We start from the raw sequence: 19,732 nt of genomic DNA on the forward strand, positions 1-19,732 counted from the left end.
TCTGGCTAAGGTACCAAGGTCGCTCCATCACGTCCTTTTCTTTAAAGGGATATTTAAACACTGACCACGTCACAGGTCAGAGGTCAGCGTGTCCTCTATATGCCCCAGTGGATGGACCCTGAGACCTCCTACCGCAAAGAAAGGGCATCAACGAAGGCTGGCAAATTCAGAAGGCCTGCCGACTAGGGGTTCTAGACAATCACGGGCACATGGGGTTCAAGGGAAATGCAGCTCACGAGTTCAAGCCAGGCAGAACTCTGCATGCCGCCTTCCAGTGCTACCAGTTCTGATGTTGGGAAGAGCTCAGCATCAGAGCCTTCTACGATCCAAAGAGCCCACCAGACAGGGAAGGACGAGGCCAAGGAGGAGTTTAGCTATTGGTCTGCAAGTGCGTCGGTGTTTAATTTCATTGCCTGGGGGCTGCCCGCTGCTGTCACATCGCTGCTTGCTCCTCCTTGGACCCTCCATGCCAGGGTTCTCACTGCTCCCCCCCTCTGCTCCGAAGGAGCCGCAAGCCCTTGCTCGGATGTCTGAGCCAGCGTTTCAGCGTGGCTGGGTACAGACACAGTGCCTCAGGTGCTGGGAGCAGGTACATCACTGGGCCTCAGGGTTCTCTTTCCTGCTGGGGAGGAGGCTGCCACCCTTCCTCCTCCTGGACAGCACCATGCTCGCTGAGAGTCTAGGGCAATCCATGAGATTACTCGAGGGGATGGGGTTACTCAGCATATGGGTGGCCAACTGAGCCTGAAGCTTTTATACTCCTCAATACCCACATTGCTCTGCCAACCCCCCACGGGCACTTGCCCTGCTCAACTTCTCCAGCTGCTTCTTTTTTAGCTCAAGACTACAAACTCCAGAGCCCCTCCCACAAAGGTAAATGTCCTTGCTTCTGCCCCAGGAGGCGTTCAGACTAGCCATAGCTCTGTCGACACAGAAAGGTGGGACTCTGGTGCATCGGTGGGGCTCTGACTCTCTATTTCACACAACAGAAAGAGCTGCAAGCCTTTAGACAAGTGCACCTTGATGCTCTGCTAGCTAAGATATGACACTAGCCCAAACCAAACAAGAAGTGCTCCGAAAGCACGAGGAGTCCCGTGGTACCTTAGAGACTAACAGGTTTATTTGGGCATCAGCTTTCCTGGGTAAAACCCACTTCACTGGATCAGAGAGAGCTCCTGAGAAGCCCACGCAGTAGCCAGCAGTTATGGAAATCCAGAGCATACGAGCCACGCTAGAGAGAGATTAACAGCTCAGGAAACATATCTGGCTTGGAACCAGTGAAAAGAGGCTTGTACTTTCCACAGAGAAACAAAGGTCCTTAAACGAACCAGGTTTGGGATCAGTTGCTTGACCATTTCCCCGGCAGGTGACCATGGACAGAGGGGGCAGTTGAGCATTTGTCAAGTAGAGTGGATTGCAAGCACGAAAAGCTTAACGGGCCCCATCTCACACAGGCCAATCCCTCGACCAGCGTGTCTCATTGTGAGATGCGTGGCAGGGCTTCGTCTCCTTTCCAGAAGTGCACAAGAGACAGACCACTTGGGATCCTGCCACTGCTGAAGATCCAAACAAGTTCACCCCCCACATACCCAGAGCAAGCTCCTATGAGCCTGTGCACAGAGAAAGGCTCCTTTTTGTTTCAGTGGAGGGAGCAGTAGTGACTAGCCCCATACGCGAGTGTATTAATCATTCACCGTCTGGTTTTAATCCACACACTGCTGATCCTGCGTCTCACTGTATTGTTATCAGGGGAAGGAGCATTTCTTCTCAATCTTATTCACCAGCCAAAAACGTGAAAATGCAAAAACCACATTTGTGAAGGGCCTTCCCCAGGACACAAGGCCCCGAACCCCATGAGCTGAGGCTGCTGCCTTTTTATTGGTGTTTAAAAACCTTTTATTAATGTATGTCAGGGCTGGGGGAGGAGAGACAGGGGCTCAGGTTTCAGGACCCCCCAATCACAGAAATTTATTGTGGGAAGGGACGTTAACACTTTCTTTTCCACGTTTCTTTGGCTAGACTCATGGGATCTGCTACACAGGTACATGCTTAGGCTCAGGTGCACGTGCTGTACAGTGTTTTCAATGTAAATGACGGCTGAGCTGCTAGATCCCTCCCTTTGAGTGCCCAGCCACTGCAGGATTCAGAGGGATGACGAGATGCATCCAACCCATCTCCAGAATCGCACACAGCTTCCCCTGCCGTTCTCACACCCACTTACACCCTTACCTACTGCACAGGAAGGGTCCTCTTTCAGTCAGTGGCCATCTAGGAGAATGCTGCTGCTGCACCGAGCAGATGGACTGTAATCCGACTGGGCTCTGTTTTCAGTGCAACCCAAGTGGTGGGTGGAGACCCCCACCACCAGCATCGTTCATGCACAGATAAAACCCACATGCTTTACTGTTCCCTCTGCCAGCACCCGCATACAATCACAGCATCATACTCAGCACTTGCTCTGGGGAGCCAAGCTAGGAAAGGGTCTGACGCCGGGGCATGGCATCAGCTCCCAGCGAAAGGGTCCCGACAAGACGCCCGGAATCTGTGAACCCACAGACTCAGTAGGAAGTCTCACTTTGCTGGCTGTGTAGACTGTGGTTCATCAGTTCATGTCACTGTGTTCCAGTGCTTAAGTTCTGCATGCAAGTGTGTGCTTCACCAGGTATTCGCCCAACACGCACCAGTTAAACACCACCACACAATACTCAGTCTGGAACGAACATGAAAGGGGAAGCTGGAGCTAGTGATACGCTGGCCTTATGGGGGAAAGGTGACAACCTCAGTGAGAAGACACAAAAATCTAACCATCACGCTGGCTCCGGAATAAAGCCCACTACAGAAAGGTGATGGAACATGTTCATCCACAACAAGATGGAGGCAAATGTCCAGCGACCCCCTGCGAAGAGGCTCTGCCAGACTGCAGCACTCTTCCAGAAAATGGGACAGAACGAGCAGAAGAATCGGCAATTGCAATGCTCAGCATTTATTATTGATGATAAAGAGAGACAGACCCTACCCCCAAAGACTTGAAGGCCAATCTCAGGAGTTCTCAGAGAGGGACTAAAATAAAGAGGATTTTTATGCAAATGTCTCTCTTCCTAGGTATTTGCAGTATTGAGAGACGACGACTGTCGTGTGCAGAGCCTGGGGAATGCGGCAATGTGCTTAGCCCCGGGGCGGACGAAACAGGGTAAGGAAGACATGGCTGCACAGGAAATGGAATTTCCTACACAGCAAGGTGTGAGATTCAGTACTGAGAGGGGCAGTTTCACATCCTCGACCAACAACCTAGAGAACCCATGATGTTTGGCCGGAAGCTGTTTCACTGTGAGAGACACTTTCCCACAGTCCTCTTACACCCCCCACTGAGTGCTACACACCAAAGGAGACCAAGAAGGGAGAAAACCTCAGCTCTGTGGCTGCTCTGCAGCTGACTGAGGCCTCAGGAACATGCTTCAAGCATGTCAGGGTATTCTGAACGCCTCTGTGCACAGTGGGAAATGGCAAAGCCCAGGGAATGCTGACCCAGCAGATACCTTGTGCTCTCCAGCCAGCTTACCAGGCCTGAATGTTTGCCATTTCTGCCATAGGTTGGATGCTAGGATTGGGATGCTGGGACTGCGGGTGCATGTGTCAGCCATCAGTGCTGAATACATGGCCAGAGACAGCTGGCTCCTCCCGCCCAACGTGGCCCAGAGGAAGCAAGCCCAGGCCACTCTGCAGGGCTGCCAACATAAGCCAGCTTCTCCACACAGTGGCTGCAGAGCTGCTATTTTAGACCGCAGGAACGAGGCCCTGAAGGTCCTTCCTGGGGCAAGGTGCTTCCAACACAGGGAAAGCGACTGTGTTCTTCTCTGCCCAGCGCAGCGTTACACGTGGCAGCGGGGAGGCAGGGAAGTGAAACAGAAATGAGCACCTTTCAGGTTCCCCTTCTCATGAGGGTCCCAGACTTCACAGCCAGTTCACAAGCAGGTCATGGAGAAGTGACACCTGGAAATGCACATCTGCAGCCAGTCCCCGCTCACCCACCTTTCTCACAGACTGCTCACAGTGGAGACTGGTCCCAGCAGCTCCACTTCTCTTCCTAGAGTCCTCTCTGCTCAGGAAAACACCACAACATCCTCCTGTGAGAGGGACAGCTCCAGCTCTGGGATGCTGCCTCAAAGGGCTCGCCCAGGCAACGCACCAAGGGAACCCTCCTCAGTCTGGCCCTGTCCCGAGGTCCCCACCCTCACCAGGAGTGCTCAGGGCTGGCACAGGCACCTTCTCAGCCACAGCTGGACAGAACGGAACCTGAGCCCCGCAGCGGCAAGGGAACTGGGTTCATTCTTCTAGAACCCAGCAGGCGAGGGAAGTTCAGGCTCGACTGGGCTTGCAGGGCAAAGAAAGGAACATGGAGAGCGGGCAGCAGGGAAAGCTCCATGTTCCTGAAAACCTTTTGTAGGGGAACACATGGCGTCTGCGCCTCTCTAGTCACCTATTTATCACTCTCCTCTTCAGAGGAGGAAAAAAACCCTGGCTGCTTTCCTAGCCCAGAGGTTTGTGGCCGGGGGAGGGGGAGGGTGCTTTGAGCATGATGCAAACCATTTGGAGTGGAGTGAGAGCACTGCCAACACAAGCTGCACTATTTAAACAAGTGAGGAAATGATCGTATATACAACATGCCAGCGAGCACACACACACACCAGAGGAAGTCGAGAGGGGTTTTCATGACACAGAGCTGGATGTCAGCGGCTAAAAGGTCGATATTTTCCCTTAACACCCTTCTCAATGACTTAATCGTGTTCCGTTTGCACAGAAAACTTCCCAAGAATACAAGTCTGGAGGAATCAAGGGGGGATGTTTGGCCTAGTGCTGACCTTGTCCGAGGTTTTCTCCACGTAGCAGGGCTCCTGGGGGGCGACCAGCAGGGGGACGAAGCCCGAAAGGAGCTGATCCTCTTCCAGGCTGAGCAGGGAAAGGTCATCATCGGGGTCTTTGTACAACGGCACCTCCGACTGATTCACCGTGGTCAGTATGTTACAGAAGTCAGCCAGTGTCGCCCACACGTCCACTGAGACCCTGGGAGAGTGAGGGGAAGAGAGATGAGCAATGCTGGCATGTTCTCTGCATCATTAGAGAAAGCATGAAGGAGGCGAGACGCATCCCAGGCACCAAGGAGCTCCCAACACACCCGTCAGGGCAGGAGTGCAGCAACATGGACTCCCAACGGCATAGAGGATTAACCTGCCCGTGACCCCAGCACTCGCTAGCACAAGCCCCTTACTCCTCCGCTATGGCCCAGGGAGCTGCCAGGACCCCTCCCTCCATTGCACAAGCCCAATCTGGTGGAGACGTGGGGAAGCACCTGGCGATGATGAAGATAACCCCGCTCGCTCCCTGCTACATCTGGGAAGGGGGAAGGTGGGCAGCCACAGCTCCAGCCCCTCCAAGAGCTAACGTTCCCAGGGCCCTGCCCGAGCCGGGTGGCCTGTCTCAAGTGCAGCCAGAGCCCTGCTTGCTCTCTGCCATACACAGGGTGCTGAGGCCACAGGAGGGCTTAGTCTTTAAGCGCCAGCCACCAGACATCACAGTTTCATTTCTGGTCACAGTTTCAACACTTTGGAGTGACCTGCAAAGCTGCCTGCGTGGTGTGTCACCTTCCTCCAGCCCCAGTGACATGAGGCGCCCAGGGTGTGAACACAGCTTCCGCAGCTGCCTGCAGCCTCTGTCCTCCTCTGAGGGCAGCTGGCCCAGTGCCTGGCGGGGCCTTGGGGCAGATAGGGGCACAGTCCCACTGCCACTTGTTAATGCTTTCACATTTCTTCTGGCGAGAGAAATGAGGTGATTTAGTGCAAGGCAGGGGAGGAGCAGGGAGATGGGGAAGGGAAAGCAGCAGCTGAGGGCTTCTGGGGGCCTCCCATGCCTTCGGGTCCCTGACAGTAGCCTTGTGCTGTGCCCGTCTGTGCCTTCTGGATGAGCGATGAGGCACAGGGCAGAGACCACTGCCAAGGGGAATGTGACTAGCTCCACAGGCAGAGGCAGCCAAGGGGCTGGAGCAGGCCCCCTGCTCTGTGAACTGCTCCAGGTGGACAGTCTGCACTCATTTATTTACGGCAATCAATGTACCAGGAAAGTGCACTGAAATGAAACATCTTGTTTTCAAGAGCGTCCTGGGAGCCGGGCGGAATGAGCTGCCATTAATCAAAGCTCGGCACATAATCAGCACACATGTAACACAGAGTCGCCCACGTCCCTGGGCCGGCCCCGGCAAACACACTGCAGAGGAGAAGAGGGCCTTCAAGCCCTCTGTGCAGACACCAGGAGCTGGGCTCATTCATAAAGCTCCATCACTTGGCTTGGCCAGGTCTGGCTGTCAGAATTGTTTAAATATGGAAAAAAATAAACAGTTGCAACACGTTTTTTGGAGGGATCTGTCCGAGGCCCTTTGTGATGTAATGGGAAATGCTGCATTTGTGCTACCAGCTGGAAAATAAACAGGGCTGTGAGGGTTAAAAGGAACTGAACTTTCCATGACCCCATCTGCAAAGAAAAGAAGAGGAGGAACGACCCACTGCCCCACAGTGCTGATAGTTTATCCTTTGGCCCAGGCTGCAGAGACAAGCACCGGATGTGACAGGGTGGCTCTGGGCCACCTCCAGCGTGAGCTCTGCCCATGGGAGACACGCAGGGGCTGAGAGGGGACGTCACTTTGCTGCGCGAGTTGGTCACATTGCGGTCGTGGTCCTCAGAGCAGGAGGGGCACAAGCACAGGGCAGGCTGCCTTCCCAATAGGTGGGGGACGTGGCTGCCACAGGGTGCCGGGGGAGTGAGGTGGTGGCTGGGACAGGGCTGACAGTGCTGGCGGCAGAGCTCTATGGCCGAGGAGCGCCACGGTCACACAACGGCTCGTGGCAAGGGGCTCTTCTGGTGGGGTGAGGGAGATGGAGGCATATTACCACACTTCAGAAACAGTGTCTTGATGTGACACCCATGGCCTTTGCCCTCCGAAAGGTGCAGTGACCAACCCTGTCACCAGGCCACACAAACGTGTCCCTAATTCACATTTCTGCATTTGAGACCCCTCTCCATTCTCTCAAGTGCCAAAGCCGGGCGTTCTCCTCCAGCAGGCATGGCAGCTTGGACAGCAGCCCTCCTCCGCAGACACTAGTGCTCTAGCCCCACCAACAAAGAGTTTACCCTTGCAGCCCCGTCTCCAGCCCCTCCACTGGGCACGGGGTGCTGCTGCTGCTCTGCAGCACCCTCCGAGCTCTCCACAACCTGGCAACGGCTCAGCAGACCCACCCTATCCATCGTATAGGTCAGATTTCCACCTTACGGTCCCCTCAATCCAAATTACATCAGGCCGATTTTGTCCTGAGCTATTCAGAGCAGGCGATTGGCTGCAGCCCTGAGGTGGGAAGTATCTCTGTGAGCTTGGGTCCTGGGCAATAAGGATGGAACTTCTCTTTGCTGTTTTTGCCTTGATTTCCTTCTGTGAAAGATGGGCACTTAGCTGGGAGTGCATCTGACAGAATCGTGTGCAGCAGCCTCCTTTCTGCATGTCACTGCAGGACCGGGGAGTTCTCCAAGCTCCACACACCAAGCACCAGGTCCAGGTGATGGCCAAAGCCTCAAGAAGCTCACTGCCTGAACCCTTAGCAGACTGCCCTGCGGGGAGATGCTGGAGAGCCACATGATCCTCAGGAACCTGGCCATACGCTTTCTGCGTCAGCTCGCAGTGGCAGTTCTAGGTTTGGCTGGCGTCGATCACTTGATTAGCTCGCTGTCATTCAGGGATTCCTGTGCACAGTCTCCGAGATCCAGCCACCCGCACGTGCTGTACCTACAGTGTCTGAGTGGCAAGAGGCCCCTTTGGGGAGGGCTCTGCGGAACTGCTGAGCACACAGATCCCGGGCAAGCAGAAGGAAGCCCGGGGTCTCTGCTCACAAGTGGGGCTCATTCTCTTCTCCACTGGCGTGCAGATAGGGACACGCAAAGGGCTGGCTCACGTTCTGCTGTCTCAGAAGCCAGGCGACGATACCTGTCTGTGGGAGGGAAGCCAGGCGCCAGGATGCAGCCCAGCCGGGGACGGAGGGGACACAGCTTGTGTGCATGGAGGAGGGCAAGCAGGGCCACAGGCCAGCACCCTGAAGACAGAGCAGGACAGGAGAGGGCAGCTCTTGCTAACAAGCCCAACATCACTGGACCTCCCGGACAGGGCCGGAGCTATGCAGTGTTTTCACAGACGCCACCATCTCCACAGGGGCAGCCGGCAAGTACCACGACCCCATGTTCCAAGCCGGGGCGGCGTCCGTTTCCTCGTCAGACCAGCTTGTTCCAACGCCCTGGAGAGCAGTGGGTGAAAGCCTGCCCTGTGACCCCAAGCCGCGGTGCAGATGGCAAATGCCTTGGGCCTCTTCTCCTGAGGTGTGCAGAGCAGGCAAGCAAGTCCCAGAGAAGGCAGCCAACGCAGGAGGCTGAAGCACTCAATCCAGGAACACCAGGCTCTCCACATTTGTCCTTGCCACCCCACCAGGCTTCCCCCTTACCCCCAAGCCCCATTCCAGCCCGGGGGAAGCAAGCATAAAAGCAGTTCTTGTAGGCATGGAAAGTGTGAGCTCACCCCTACGAGCCACTCTCCCACCCTGCCCCTAATGTCACACAGAGGACTCTGAAGGGCCCTTGCCGTCACACAGGGGATGGCCACTTCCCCTGGCTCTCAAGCGGATAGCCACAGCCAGGGACTCGTGGAAATGTAGTCTGGAAAGAGCAGATACACCCCAGGGCTAGATTCCCAGGGGTTATGGGCAGCAGGCCCCTTCTGATCAACCAGTCTGGCCTCTGGCAGATCCCAAGCTAGAGAAGCCCCAGCACATGTGCCCAGCTTGAGCCAGTAAGGCCAGAAGGCACCATCCTGATCACTGTGTCCGCTCTCCAGCACACTGCAGACCACAGAGCCTCACCTGCCTGGAGAACTTCCCTCTCAGCTCCAGGGGAGCCCTGAGCCCCTCCCTCAACTCTGTCAGTCAGAAAATCCAACTGATGCTTCTTAACTCTCTCCACGGAGCCCATTTCCCAGTGAGGAGACATGACCCTGGCGCCCCCGGGCACTGTAGTGAAGCTGCAGAGAGAGCCCAGCTGGGGTCAGACAATCCCCTCTAGACCCAGCCTCCTCCCACCGACACCAGTACTTTCCCCATCCCACACAACACGCTGACTTCTGGCACCATTCCTATTTCCTCCCTTGTCACCTTAAGCATCCTGTAGCCCAGAGACCCCACCGACCCCCAGCTCTTATCTTTGCTTTCTCAGCAAAGACACAGGAGTCACCACTAGCCACAACATGGCCCAGCTCTCTGCAGCCACCGGCTTCCCCCTCTCCCCCTTTGCCTTGATCTCGAGGCAGCTACGGACACTGTAAAGCATTCCCGCCACAGGGACTGGCCTGCGCAGCTGCAATGCAATCCCTCGTAACCCCCACCAGCCTGCCTGGGGCTGTGCCCTCGGGGAGCGGCAGCAGCTTAGCAGGCCTGTGGGACGAGGGCTCTTCTGGCTCCTCTCAAGTGGGCGTGTGGGTGTAACTGACTAGCTGGTTTCAAGGTACCACAGTAAATGGCCGCATGCAGCCTATAGCAAGCTCAGCCCAGCAGGAAAGCTGCCCCTGTGCCACAGCGCGTAGCCCGGGGCTTCTCCACTGAGCAGCACCCTGCAGGACAAGAGCTCACCAGGCTGATGGGGCGCAGATCTTGGCAAGCACAGGGCACCCGAGCTCTCTCCTGCCCCATTCTCAGCTTCCTCAGCCACTAACTCAAGGGCAGGAGCAGCTTCCAGCCCTGGCTCCCCCACCTGCCTTCTCCACTCACGCCTCCCCTCCAACTCCTGGGCCTGCAGCTCTCACACCCAAACTCTCCTCCTCGGCCTGCAAGTCTGCCTCTGGCCACCATCACGTGCCTCAGTTTCCACTTTCCTTTGCCTGCATCTCGCCCACCCTGCCCCGCCCAGCCATTCTCTGCAAGGAGCTTGGGGGCAGTTTGTGTCAGGTGCTGCTTGGGGGCTATTGCCTTGCACAACCTACTCTGGTACCACTGGGCGGGGCAGGAGCAAGCACACAGCCTGTCTGGGCAGTGACACGCCCTCCCTTCAGCCTGAGTGAGTCACTCTTCATTCACCAAGCCCTCTAGGAAAGGGAGTCCCCAGATGGCTGGAATCTATGATGCAGCTGTGCCACGGCCTGGCTGCTACCCAGGGACTGTGCCACAACATGGAAGCCATGGAAGGCACTTCCCCAGATAGGTGGAGGAGAAGGAACGTCAGCCATGTTCCACCTCCCAAAGAGGGCTGAATGTTGCCTGTAGCTTCCCCATAACCACTGTGGTCAGCCTCTTCTGGCTGGGGGCCACTCCAAGCCACCTAGAAGCAGGAGTGTGGGTGCAGTCCATCATTCCTAACATGCAGGGCCTCCAATCCCGTCTGGGCTGGAGAGGCAGAGTCTGCTCCCGAGTACTTGTCAGGGAGAGTCCCCATGCCATGTGTTGGAGCAGAGCACAGCATTTACCTTTCACACCTTCTCCTCCCACTCTGTCCTGCAGGGAAAGCGGCAGGCTGAGGAATTTGGGGTTTTTTATTATAAGGACTCAACTCCAGCAGTGTGATAAATGCAGCTGAGCTACAATTAGGAAGATATATAGCATCAGAATGTGAAGGTCTGGGCAACGTGGTGAAACGCGGGCTCTCCAGAGCCCCAGCTATGTTTCCCATTATGTAACCCTGGTCATGGGCAGCCAGCCAGACTCCAAATGAAAAAGAGACTCTGGCTTGGCACTGGTTCTATTTTCCTATCCTCATTCGGGGTCAGTGCAGTGTCATACAGCTGCAGAGAAAACTCCGGGGATTAAACCTGGGAAAGACTCCAAGACCAGGACCCGGGTTCAAGTACCAGCTGAAAGCAATAAACCAACTGCCACAGCTGGGCTGAGTTTAGACGTTCTCAAAGTCCCCTGACACGGTCCCTTACGGAGGACTACCAGTCACCAATGGGAGCATACAGCATGAGCAGGGACCTTGGCATGAGGCGGCCCACTGGCCTAGACCCCAGGCTCCAGAACAAGCCTTGACAAGATGCCTCACCAGTCCTAGCCCACCCTGTTGAGCTGGGATGGGCCACTGCGCTGCACACGATACTCGGCCTCACCCCAGGACAAGCTGCTGCCTGGGCCGGGCCTGGCCGTGGCCTCAGGATGAGCCCCAGCTCCAGCCTCAGGAGATGCCTCTGTGCTGGTGCTGAGCCTGGGCTTTGTGCCGCCTCGGAGATCTGCTGGATCCCCAGCTGCTCCCACACTTCAATGCCCCTTCAGTCCCTCTGCTCTGCTCCCAGCCCCAGAGGCAGCCCTGAAGGGAATGGAGAAGGGAGCGAGGAGGGAGAAGCGCATGCCAGGGAGGGAGCTCACAGCAGTAGGGAGCATGGAGTTTGGAACATGGCACCTCCTCGCTGCCCCGCCCCAAGAGTCAAGCTCTGCACTTGGCACTTATACTCACCCTACCCTGGCCCAGGATTCCCTTTCAGAACATCTGATCTCTCCTGGCTAGCAACAGCCCCAGAGCCAGAGCGCAGGCCTGCGGCAGTACAAGCACGAACGCTGAGCTCTCGTCTGGCCTACACGGGGGACCCGCTGAGACTGGGCAAGGGAAGGGCAGGGCTGAGCTGGCTGTCCTGCCTGGAGAGCCACTGCTCCATTTCTCAAGGGCTCATGTCACTGTGCGGTCATGGGCTCCTTCACATGGAGGTACGCCAGCGTGGTGGGGACCAGGCAAAGATCTCTTACCCCAGGCTGGATCCAGCCTGCCAAGCGGGTGGATCTGGCCCGCGGAGGCCCTGCCGCTCCCTGGCCAATCAGGGGGTGGGGGTGGGGGAAGCTCGTGAAGTTTCCTCCGCCCAGCCAGGAGCGCACAGCACTTTGAGGTGATGTGCACCCTTGGCAGGGCAGGAGGAGGCTTCGCATGCCCCCCCCAACCCCAAGCCCTGATTGGCCTGGGGGCGGGAGAAGCGCACAAAGTTTCCTCTGCCCTACCAGGGTGGGAGGAGGCTTTGCATGCTCCCCCGCCTCCAGGCTCTGATTGGCTTGGGGGTGGAGGAGCACAGGAAGTGTCTTCCCACCGCCAGAGGCATGGGTGCTTAGTGGGAAGCGAGGGGGGCAAAGGGGCTCCCCCACCCCCAGACCAATCATGGTCTAGGGGTGGGGAAGCCTGAAGCATCCTGGCCCCGCCCCTTCCAGTGGGACCCGCGGCCTCTTCAAAAAATGTTTTAAGTGGCCCCCAGCAAAAAATGATTGCCACCCCGTCTCAGACTAAAAGAACTTCTTGTACCCAAAATAAGCCAGAGAAATGCCTTGAAAACTACAGCTCAGCACCTCCACAGGGGCCCATCCGCCAGCAGGCAAGGGGCAAGGCCAGGCGGTAGGCACTGCACAGAAGGGATGTGAGCAGGCCAGGCACCGCATGAAGACAGCAAGACAGAGAGTGCGGTTGGGCCTTCACCAAGTGGTGGAGCTCATCCGTTCCCCACTCCTGGGCAGAGCAGGAGTTCCAAGTCCATTATGGCCCAGCCTCCCACAGCTCCTTGGCACTTGGTGGAACCATGGGCCACAGTCTCTGACAGGAGCTGGGTTGTAACCTTCACCTTCTCTGGTCCTGGGGGAACCTGCACCTGGTCCTAGCCCCATCAGGGAACAGCTGGAGCAGATCTCAGGCTGCACCCGACCTAGGGAGGAGATGGCTCCTCCCCAGGCTGCATGAGCCCAATCAGAAATTCCATCTCGAACAAGCCCGTTGCTGACAGCACAGCAGCTCCCTGCAGAGGCAGCGCAAAGCGGGCCCCGGATTGGTGCGAGCGCGTCCCGTGACAGCTCCGAGTTTGAGTTCCTGCCCAAAGATGGGCAGCAGTTCACATGAGCAGGCAACGGTCCCACATCGAGCAGCCGACAAACAGAAAACAGACTCCATCTCCACAAAATGAGGCCCAGCACTTCCTGTGTGAGATTTCCATTTCCTCAGCCAAATGAAAAAGAACTGGAATGGAGGCAATAAAACAGGAGAGTGGGACTGGACCTGACGCATCGGAGCAGGGAGCCATTAATGGTTAAGCCACTTCGCTGGATTACTCTAAATGTGCTTTCACATCGCCCTTGGTTCTGGCTCCTTTGGATTAACAAGACGACGTGATTTCAGGCCCTGGATCCAGAGCACCAGAGGCAGATGGAAAATCCTGCGGGAAGCAGTCACGGAGCATGCTCAGATGCTGCTTCGCATACTCCATACTTGGCCTCTTCACATGATTCTCTGTCCAAAAATATGCAAATTGCCTAGTCTGCATTATGGACTAATGGCCTGGAATCAGCCAGTTTAGCAAATTAACCCTTTGTGAAAGCGGGAGGAAATGGCTTTCAAAGCAGAGAAGGGGGTTACAGGCACAGCCAGGTTGCTCCAGGCCTGACCCAGCCTGAATGGAGTTTGCCCAGCTCCTTCTCTCAGACGCACTGAGCTGGGAGTGGACAGAGCTGGCTGGTTGGCAAAGGGCCCAGGGAGATAAACCCCAGGAAATGTAAGTTAGAAATCCAGCCCACCCTTCCCTGACACACTAGAGAGAGAAGGGGAGCCAGTCACAAGGGTTAACACTGTGCCCTTTGGATACCTGAGCCACCCAGGCCCCACTTCCAGTAGCCAGGTGTCACTGCTAGGGAAGACCTCACACCCTTCTCCATGCACAGGGCACGGCCACACCCCCTGCCCAGCAAGGGCAGTGATGCTGGGGAGCAAGGGAACGAGAGGCGGCCCCCAAAGGCGGGCACACGCTGGACGTGCAGAAGAGCTCACATACTGTGTGGGCAGCTCCAGGGAGGTGGGAGGGGGGTTCCAGGTGTCCGAGTGGCCGAGCATCCAGTCTGACCAGATTTTCACGCTGGGGAGCAGCTCCTTCAGATCCTGGGGCAAGGCGGAGACCTTGAGATCCTCCTCCTGCCCTGCTTCCTGGGGCCTCACTGCAGGGACAAAAAGAAAAGCTGGGCCAGGCCTGCTGCAGTCCCCCTTGCTGGGGAGGCCTGCAGGGTCCCTCCGCACACATGCAAAAGCTACTGAGTGCCTGATTGGAGGGGCGCAAAGTGCACTGCGCCCCCAGGTGCAGTCACGGGCCAAGGGAAGGGTGGGATGCAGCCTTACACAGAGCGGTCGCAACCTGCTCAAGGCCACACAGCAAGACAATGGCAGAGCCAGGAGTCCTGACTTCCAGGAACTGCCTGAGGCACCAGGAAGCCTGTCACGTGTCAGACTGAGGTCGCACTCGGCAGGCTCTCCTGCTTGGGCAGCCCCATGTGCAAGTCCTGGCACTGCTTGGACTCAAGGGAGAGACCCCGGGGGAGAGGGAGGAATGGTCAGGAAATGGCCGCAAGAGCTGGTGTGTGATGGAGAAGGAGGCAACAGGCCTGGGAAAGGGGGCTGGGCTAGGGCAGGGTGCACACAGGTGTCGCCCCAGGCAGCGCAGACAGCCCCTTACCTCGGGCGGACTCCTGCAGCAGCCCAGTGCAGCGCCTCACCAGCTGGGCGAACATGCAGAGGCCCAGTGCCGTGGCCTGCTCCTGGAGCACCGAGCGGCAGTCCTCCGAGAGGCACTCTGCGGAGACAAGCAGAGAACAGCAGCTCATGGTGAGGACAGCAGGCCAGAAATGCCCCCTTCCCCCGAACCCCACCTGAGAGATAAAGGACAGTCTGGCACTGCCAGCCTCGCGCAGGGGCTGAGGGAAAGGCCAAGCACTCGGCATGCGTCTTCCTCCCCAGTCAGCCCCCCACCCCAGCAGTAGAGGAGGAATCAGCATGGCCTCCAACAGGGAAGTGGCGAGGCGGAGACCCCAAGCTCCTGGCAGCCACTGGGCACCACAAAGCATGCAGAAGCCAGTGGCATAGCGAGGGGGGCAGCTGCCCCTGGGGGTCATGCTAGGGGGCGCCGGGCTGCGGGGGGGCGCACAGCCCCATGCGGCGAGCTCAGCGCTGGCGGGCCATTTGCTCCCTGCAGACAAGCCACCGAGGCAGGGCCGGGCGGCAGGAGTGGGCACTTCAAAAGCCTGTCTAGGAGCCGCAGCCGGTGGAGCAGAGGCTGGATCCCCCCGACTCCCCGTGCCCATCAGGTGTGTGGTTTGGAGTGGGACGGCGAGTCTGTGCGCCAAGAAAAGCAGAGTGTCCCGGAGCCCCAGCCCCCTATGGGCAGGCGCTGCCCTCGCCACTCAAAGGAGCGGGACTGAGCGGATCCGCCAGACCCTGCGCTGCTCGCGAACAGCAAGTGCAGGCCTGGGCCAGGGACCCCGGCTCCAGCCGGCACAGGGGGAGACAGCCCGCGAAGCGCTGCCCGCCCCCTGGGACTAGTTCCTCCAGGACCCGGAGCCGCCGCCAGGCTGCAGAGCCCCTCCAGGCACCCAACTGCACCAAGTGCTGCTGCTCCTGGGATGGCTGCACTAGGGCCCCGGCGCAAATGACTGGGGGGCGCAGAACACCCTGGCTCCACACTGCCAGAGCCAGCACACCTAAGCCAGCCCTCGGACTCCTGCTGTCTCCTGTGAATGGGGGGACTCCCCGGGGGCTAAAGGCGCCGTTGGCTGCACATCTGACCCCATCCCTGCAGGCGTGTTCCCCTCAAGCGCTGAAGACGGGGTCCCTGTCAAGAGGACTGGATGGAAGCGGTTACTCAAGTAAATGCCACAACCCTTCCCAACAGAGAAGAGCAAATCCCACCCCCCCAGGCAGAAGCCACTTCTGAGGCCGAGAGTGGCAGAGACCTGGCTAAGCCAGATGCTGCCCCATGTTCCAGGCTGGTCAGTCATGGCAGGGGGCACCGGGGGAACAGGCACTTCGTCCGAGGACGGTCATGAAGCACTATTTCTCTGCTCCTTTTTGTGGCTTCACCCCGGGAGAGTGCGGAGAGGAACCCGACCATGAAGCTGTCAGGTGGGGACCAAGCTCAGCAGCAGGGAGGTGAAGCCCTGCCCACAGGAAGAAGGGAGCAGGATGTATGGCTCCATGTTTAAGGCCAGGCTAGTCATGCTGCAATAGCCCCTCTGCCTTGGCACACCACTGGCTCACTCAGCCCCATCTGCACAGCCCACCTGCCTCAGTGCACCAAGGAAGAGTGTGATGCAAAGAGCCACGGAAGAACCTGGCTATCACAACAGTGAACAGAGATGCCAGGCAGTGCCCATGCCAACTGTCAGCCACAGCAGATGGGCCCAGCAGCTAAGAGACTTCTCTCCCCATGGATATAGACATGTTCTCTATGACTGGGGTTTCTCGGTGCCACTGCAATGCAACTATCTAGCTAGCTAGCAAGCCATGCATAATAATGCACCAGAAAGAGACGAGCCTCTAAGCTGAACTTCCAAAGTCATGGCAGGCTGCAGATCTCAGCTAGGAGCAAGAGCCTTAACCCACTTGCAGGGATCAAGGAAAGGCTGGGCAGGGGAGGCCACAGACTCTGTGGATTTTCAGAAGGGACAAAATTATTTCAAAGAGGTGGGAAGAGGGATAAGAAAAATCAAGCAAAAGAGGAAAAATTGAGAGGCAGGCCTGAACTAAGTAGCTGCTATGGAGTTCAGTAGCGGAATGGGAGACCAGTCAGTAGAAGTGAAGTAGGGGTGCTTGTATCTGCGAGGCTGTGCTGATCCCCCTCCTGCCCCCCCCCTTGGAACTGCAGGGGGTGCCAACTTTCAGAGGGATCATAAAATCTGAGGGTGTGACATGGGTTGCCAGATGGTTTCAACAAAAATACTGGACACACTTGATATGACATCACAATCGACATTCCATCTGATTTAGAACATACCGGCCAGTTCTATTGTCTCCATTTGCTTCTCGAACAGAAAGCTCAACTACTGAACTGTCCGGTTCAAAACCGGACACCTGGCAACCCCAGGTGTGTACCCTCTGAGTCCCTAAAGCTCACTCTCATGAACCCTTTCCCACAGTAAGAGCAAGAGCCCCAGTCTCTTGGCCATGTCCAGATCAAGAAACTGCATTCTGCTTCCCTGGAAGTCAGTACAGGCAGTCCCCGGGTTACATGGATCCGACTTACATCGGATCCCTACTTACAAACGGGGTGAGGCAACCCCGCACTAGCTGCTTCCCCCCAGCAGACCAGGGAGACGCGGAGTGGCTTTTCTCAGCAGACACCTCAGCTTGAGAATAAAGGACTGAGGGAAGTGAGATGTGGGAGAATAAAACTGAGCTCTGGAGAAATGTTTGGCTAGAGTTTCCCCTACAATATGTACCAGTTCCGACTTACATACAAATTCAACTTAAGAACAAACCTACAGTCCCTATCTTGTATGTAACCCGGGGACTGCCTGTACATTAAAGACAAAGGAAATTACCCTTGGAAAAGCTCTGGGCATCACCGCACACAGCCCTCAAGATGGTATTTCTCAGACAGTGCCCTCAGGGCTCTGGTCCCTCGAGTTTGATTTACACTCCCGCCACACATGCACCTCACCCAGTACTGCAGTAACTCCCCCTCGAATGCAGGTCCAACTCCTGTCCTATTCTGGAAACAAACCCTGGGCCAGCCACAGCTAGTTTCACAGTGCATGAGATTCTCTGCAAATGCCAGATGGCTGCAGCCCGTGTGCCTCGGTTTCCCGGTGTATGTTACCCAATGGAGGGAAAAGGGTTAAATTTGCTGTTGGGGCAGCAGAGGATATCAGGTGCAGGTGTCACCTCGTTGTCTAGACTGCAGTAAACAGGAACGGTCTGGAACCTGCTGAAAGCCAGGCATGAATGCAGAATCCCAAAGACAATGGAAACACTCCTATGACCAACACTGGCCCCTAGGAAACAGCCACCAAAAGGAGGGAGGTTTTCTGCCCATCTCTTGGCAGGGAAGCTATGCAGATCCCAGCTTGAGAACAAAGGACTGGGCCATGAGCAGCGTGGGCTAAACTTAAGAGTGGGCTTCCTGGAGGAACTTGGCTGCTCTCTCCTGGGTCTCCCTAAGGAAGTCAGAGACCTAGCCTGAAACGGTGCTCATGGCAGGCTGGCTGGTGACTTGTGCTGGCTTAGCCAGGATGGACCATGTTTTCACCTTTGTTTCTCTGCTAACCTGAGACCTTCCGGTGCTGCATCCCTGACCACTAAGAAACCCCACAATGGTTTGGTTTGGGGGTTTTTTTGGGGGGAGGGGGAGACAGAGAGAATGCTGTTTGGGTGTCATGGCAAATACCGGCCTGCAGAGCATTAGTCCCTGAAGAGGGGGCAGGTCTCCAACTGGCAGTCTGCCCCACAGGGCAGAGCTCCCAGTGTGCAGCAGGTAGCTCAGTCCAGATGATGATGAGGCTGCCAGGGTATCCTGAAGAAAGTGGAATCCCTTGGGAGTAGGCCCCACTGAAGCGTTCCTCCAAAGGGGGTTTACAAGCTGGAGGGTAGCACACACCCTGTGACTCCGTAACACATGGAACCACCACAGACATGTGGGGGATATTACAAAGCCTGGAGTTACCTGCAGAGAATAAGGTCTGCGTAAGAGGCAGCTTGCTGTGCAGGCCGAAGGAGGAATCAGGGAGCATGACACATGAACTGAAGGCTGGTCTCCCCTTCACTTCCAGGTCAGCTCCAAAGGGCCCTGCCTTCTCAGCATAACAGGACAACGTGGCCCTGAGAATTCATTCACTGGAGCTCCTAAAGGGGCCAAAGGCAGGAAGCGCCCCACCTCTCCTAGCCCCAGCAAGAGGGGGATATTCAAGGGAGGAGCTACGGGGCTGCTCAACAACCTACGCTTATGTGACGTAGTGGGGGTACCTGGCTGGTTTCTATGCTGCTGGCTCTGGGGTAACCCCCACTGGCTGCCGTGGGTACCAGGACCCAGCAAAACAGGATGAGTCACTATGCAAACCAGTATGGCCAGACACCCCCCATGGAGAGGAACAAAGGAAGGTGGAATGCTGCCCTGGCTGGGGGGCAGGGCTGGAAGGTGGTTAGTTAGTGGCTGGCTGGGAGCATGGAGGATACAGCCTAAGGAAAGGGGCTGGAGTTTAGGGGCCCAGTCTCCCCCATCTCAAGGGGGCCTGAGGCATCCTAGCCCAGCTCTGTGACCAGATTACATCTGTGCTCTGCTGTATCCTGGAGAGGCAATAAACTTCCTCTATTCCACCGGCTGGTGCAGTCTGTTTGTGCCATTTCGGGGTGCAGGAGACAGGGGACCCCCACGCTTACATCAGCACCCCTGCTCCCGTGTCCCCATCGTAGGGATTCGAGTCCGTAGCAGAAAGGAAGCTCTGAAAATCAGGGCTCAGACACTTTCCTCCTCCTTCTCGGGAGATGGGACTGGCAGCTGAACAGTGAAGACGCAGCAGCTACATGCCAGAGGGGCTTGTGGGAGCCTACAAAAGGAGGCCAAAAGGAGACTGGCATGCAACAGAAAATGGACAGGGTAAGTTAGCAAGCACAGAGCAGAGCAGATGCAGAGTGCCCAGGAAGTGGAGGTTAATTAGGTAGAAGTTTGTAGAGTGCTTTGAAGCTGCAAAATGCTGGGTGAGTGCTGACAGCTGAGACCTCCTCTGCACCTCCCCAGCACGGCCCCACACACCCAGCACAATGCGGTTGACTGCGTTGCCCAAGAGAAAACTCTCTCAGAAAAAGTGTTGCTGAAACAGATGCTGGAGCCATAGATGTGCTGGGCTTTGCAGCCTGCTGAGCCTGGGAGTCTCTTCGCACAGGTGGGGCT

The 19,732-nt window shown here is 56.8% G+C and overlaps 1 protein-coding gene across 6 annotated transcripts in view; it reads right to left on the reverse strand.

Moving 5' to 3' along the window:
- SMG6 (SMG6 nonsense mediated mRNA decay factor) overlaps positions 1–19,732 on the reverse strand; it is a 157,527-nt gene that overhangs the window by 55,140 nt on the left and 82,655 nt on the right. For all 6 annotated transcript variants that reach the window (XM_075904436.2, XM_075904437.2, XM_075904442.2 and 3 more), the window contains exons 11-13: positions 14,528–14,644; positions 13,856–14,015; positions 4,860–5,061 (exon numbers count right to left, since the gene is read on the reverse strand). In XM_075904436.2, the coding sequence (XP_075760551.2) occupies positions 4,860–5,061; positions 13,856–14,015; positions 14,528–14,644 (479 nt within the window). The remainder of the gene's footprint in view (positions 1–4,859; positions 5,062–13,855; positions 14,016–14,527; positions 14,645–19,732) is intronic.

This window comes from Pelodiscus sinensis, chromosome 21 (assembly GCF_052426305.1).
Source record: "Pelodiscus sinensis isolate ZL-2025 chromosome 21, ASM5242630v1, whole genome shotgun sequence".
Classification (NCBI taxonomy): Eukaryota; Metazoa; Chordata; order Testudines; family Trionychidae; genus Pelodiscus; species Pelodiscus sinensis.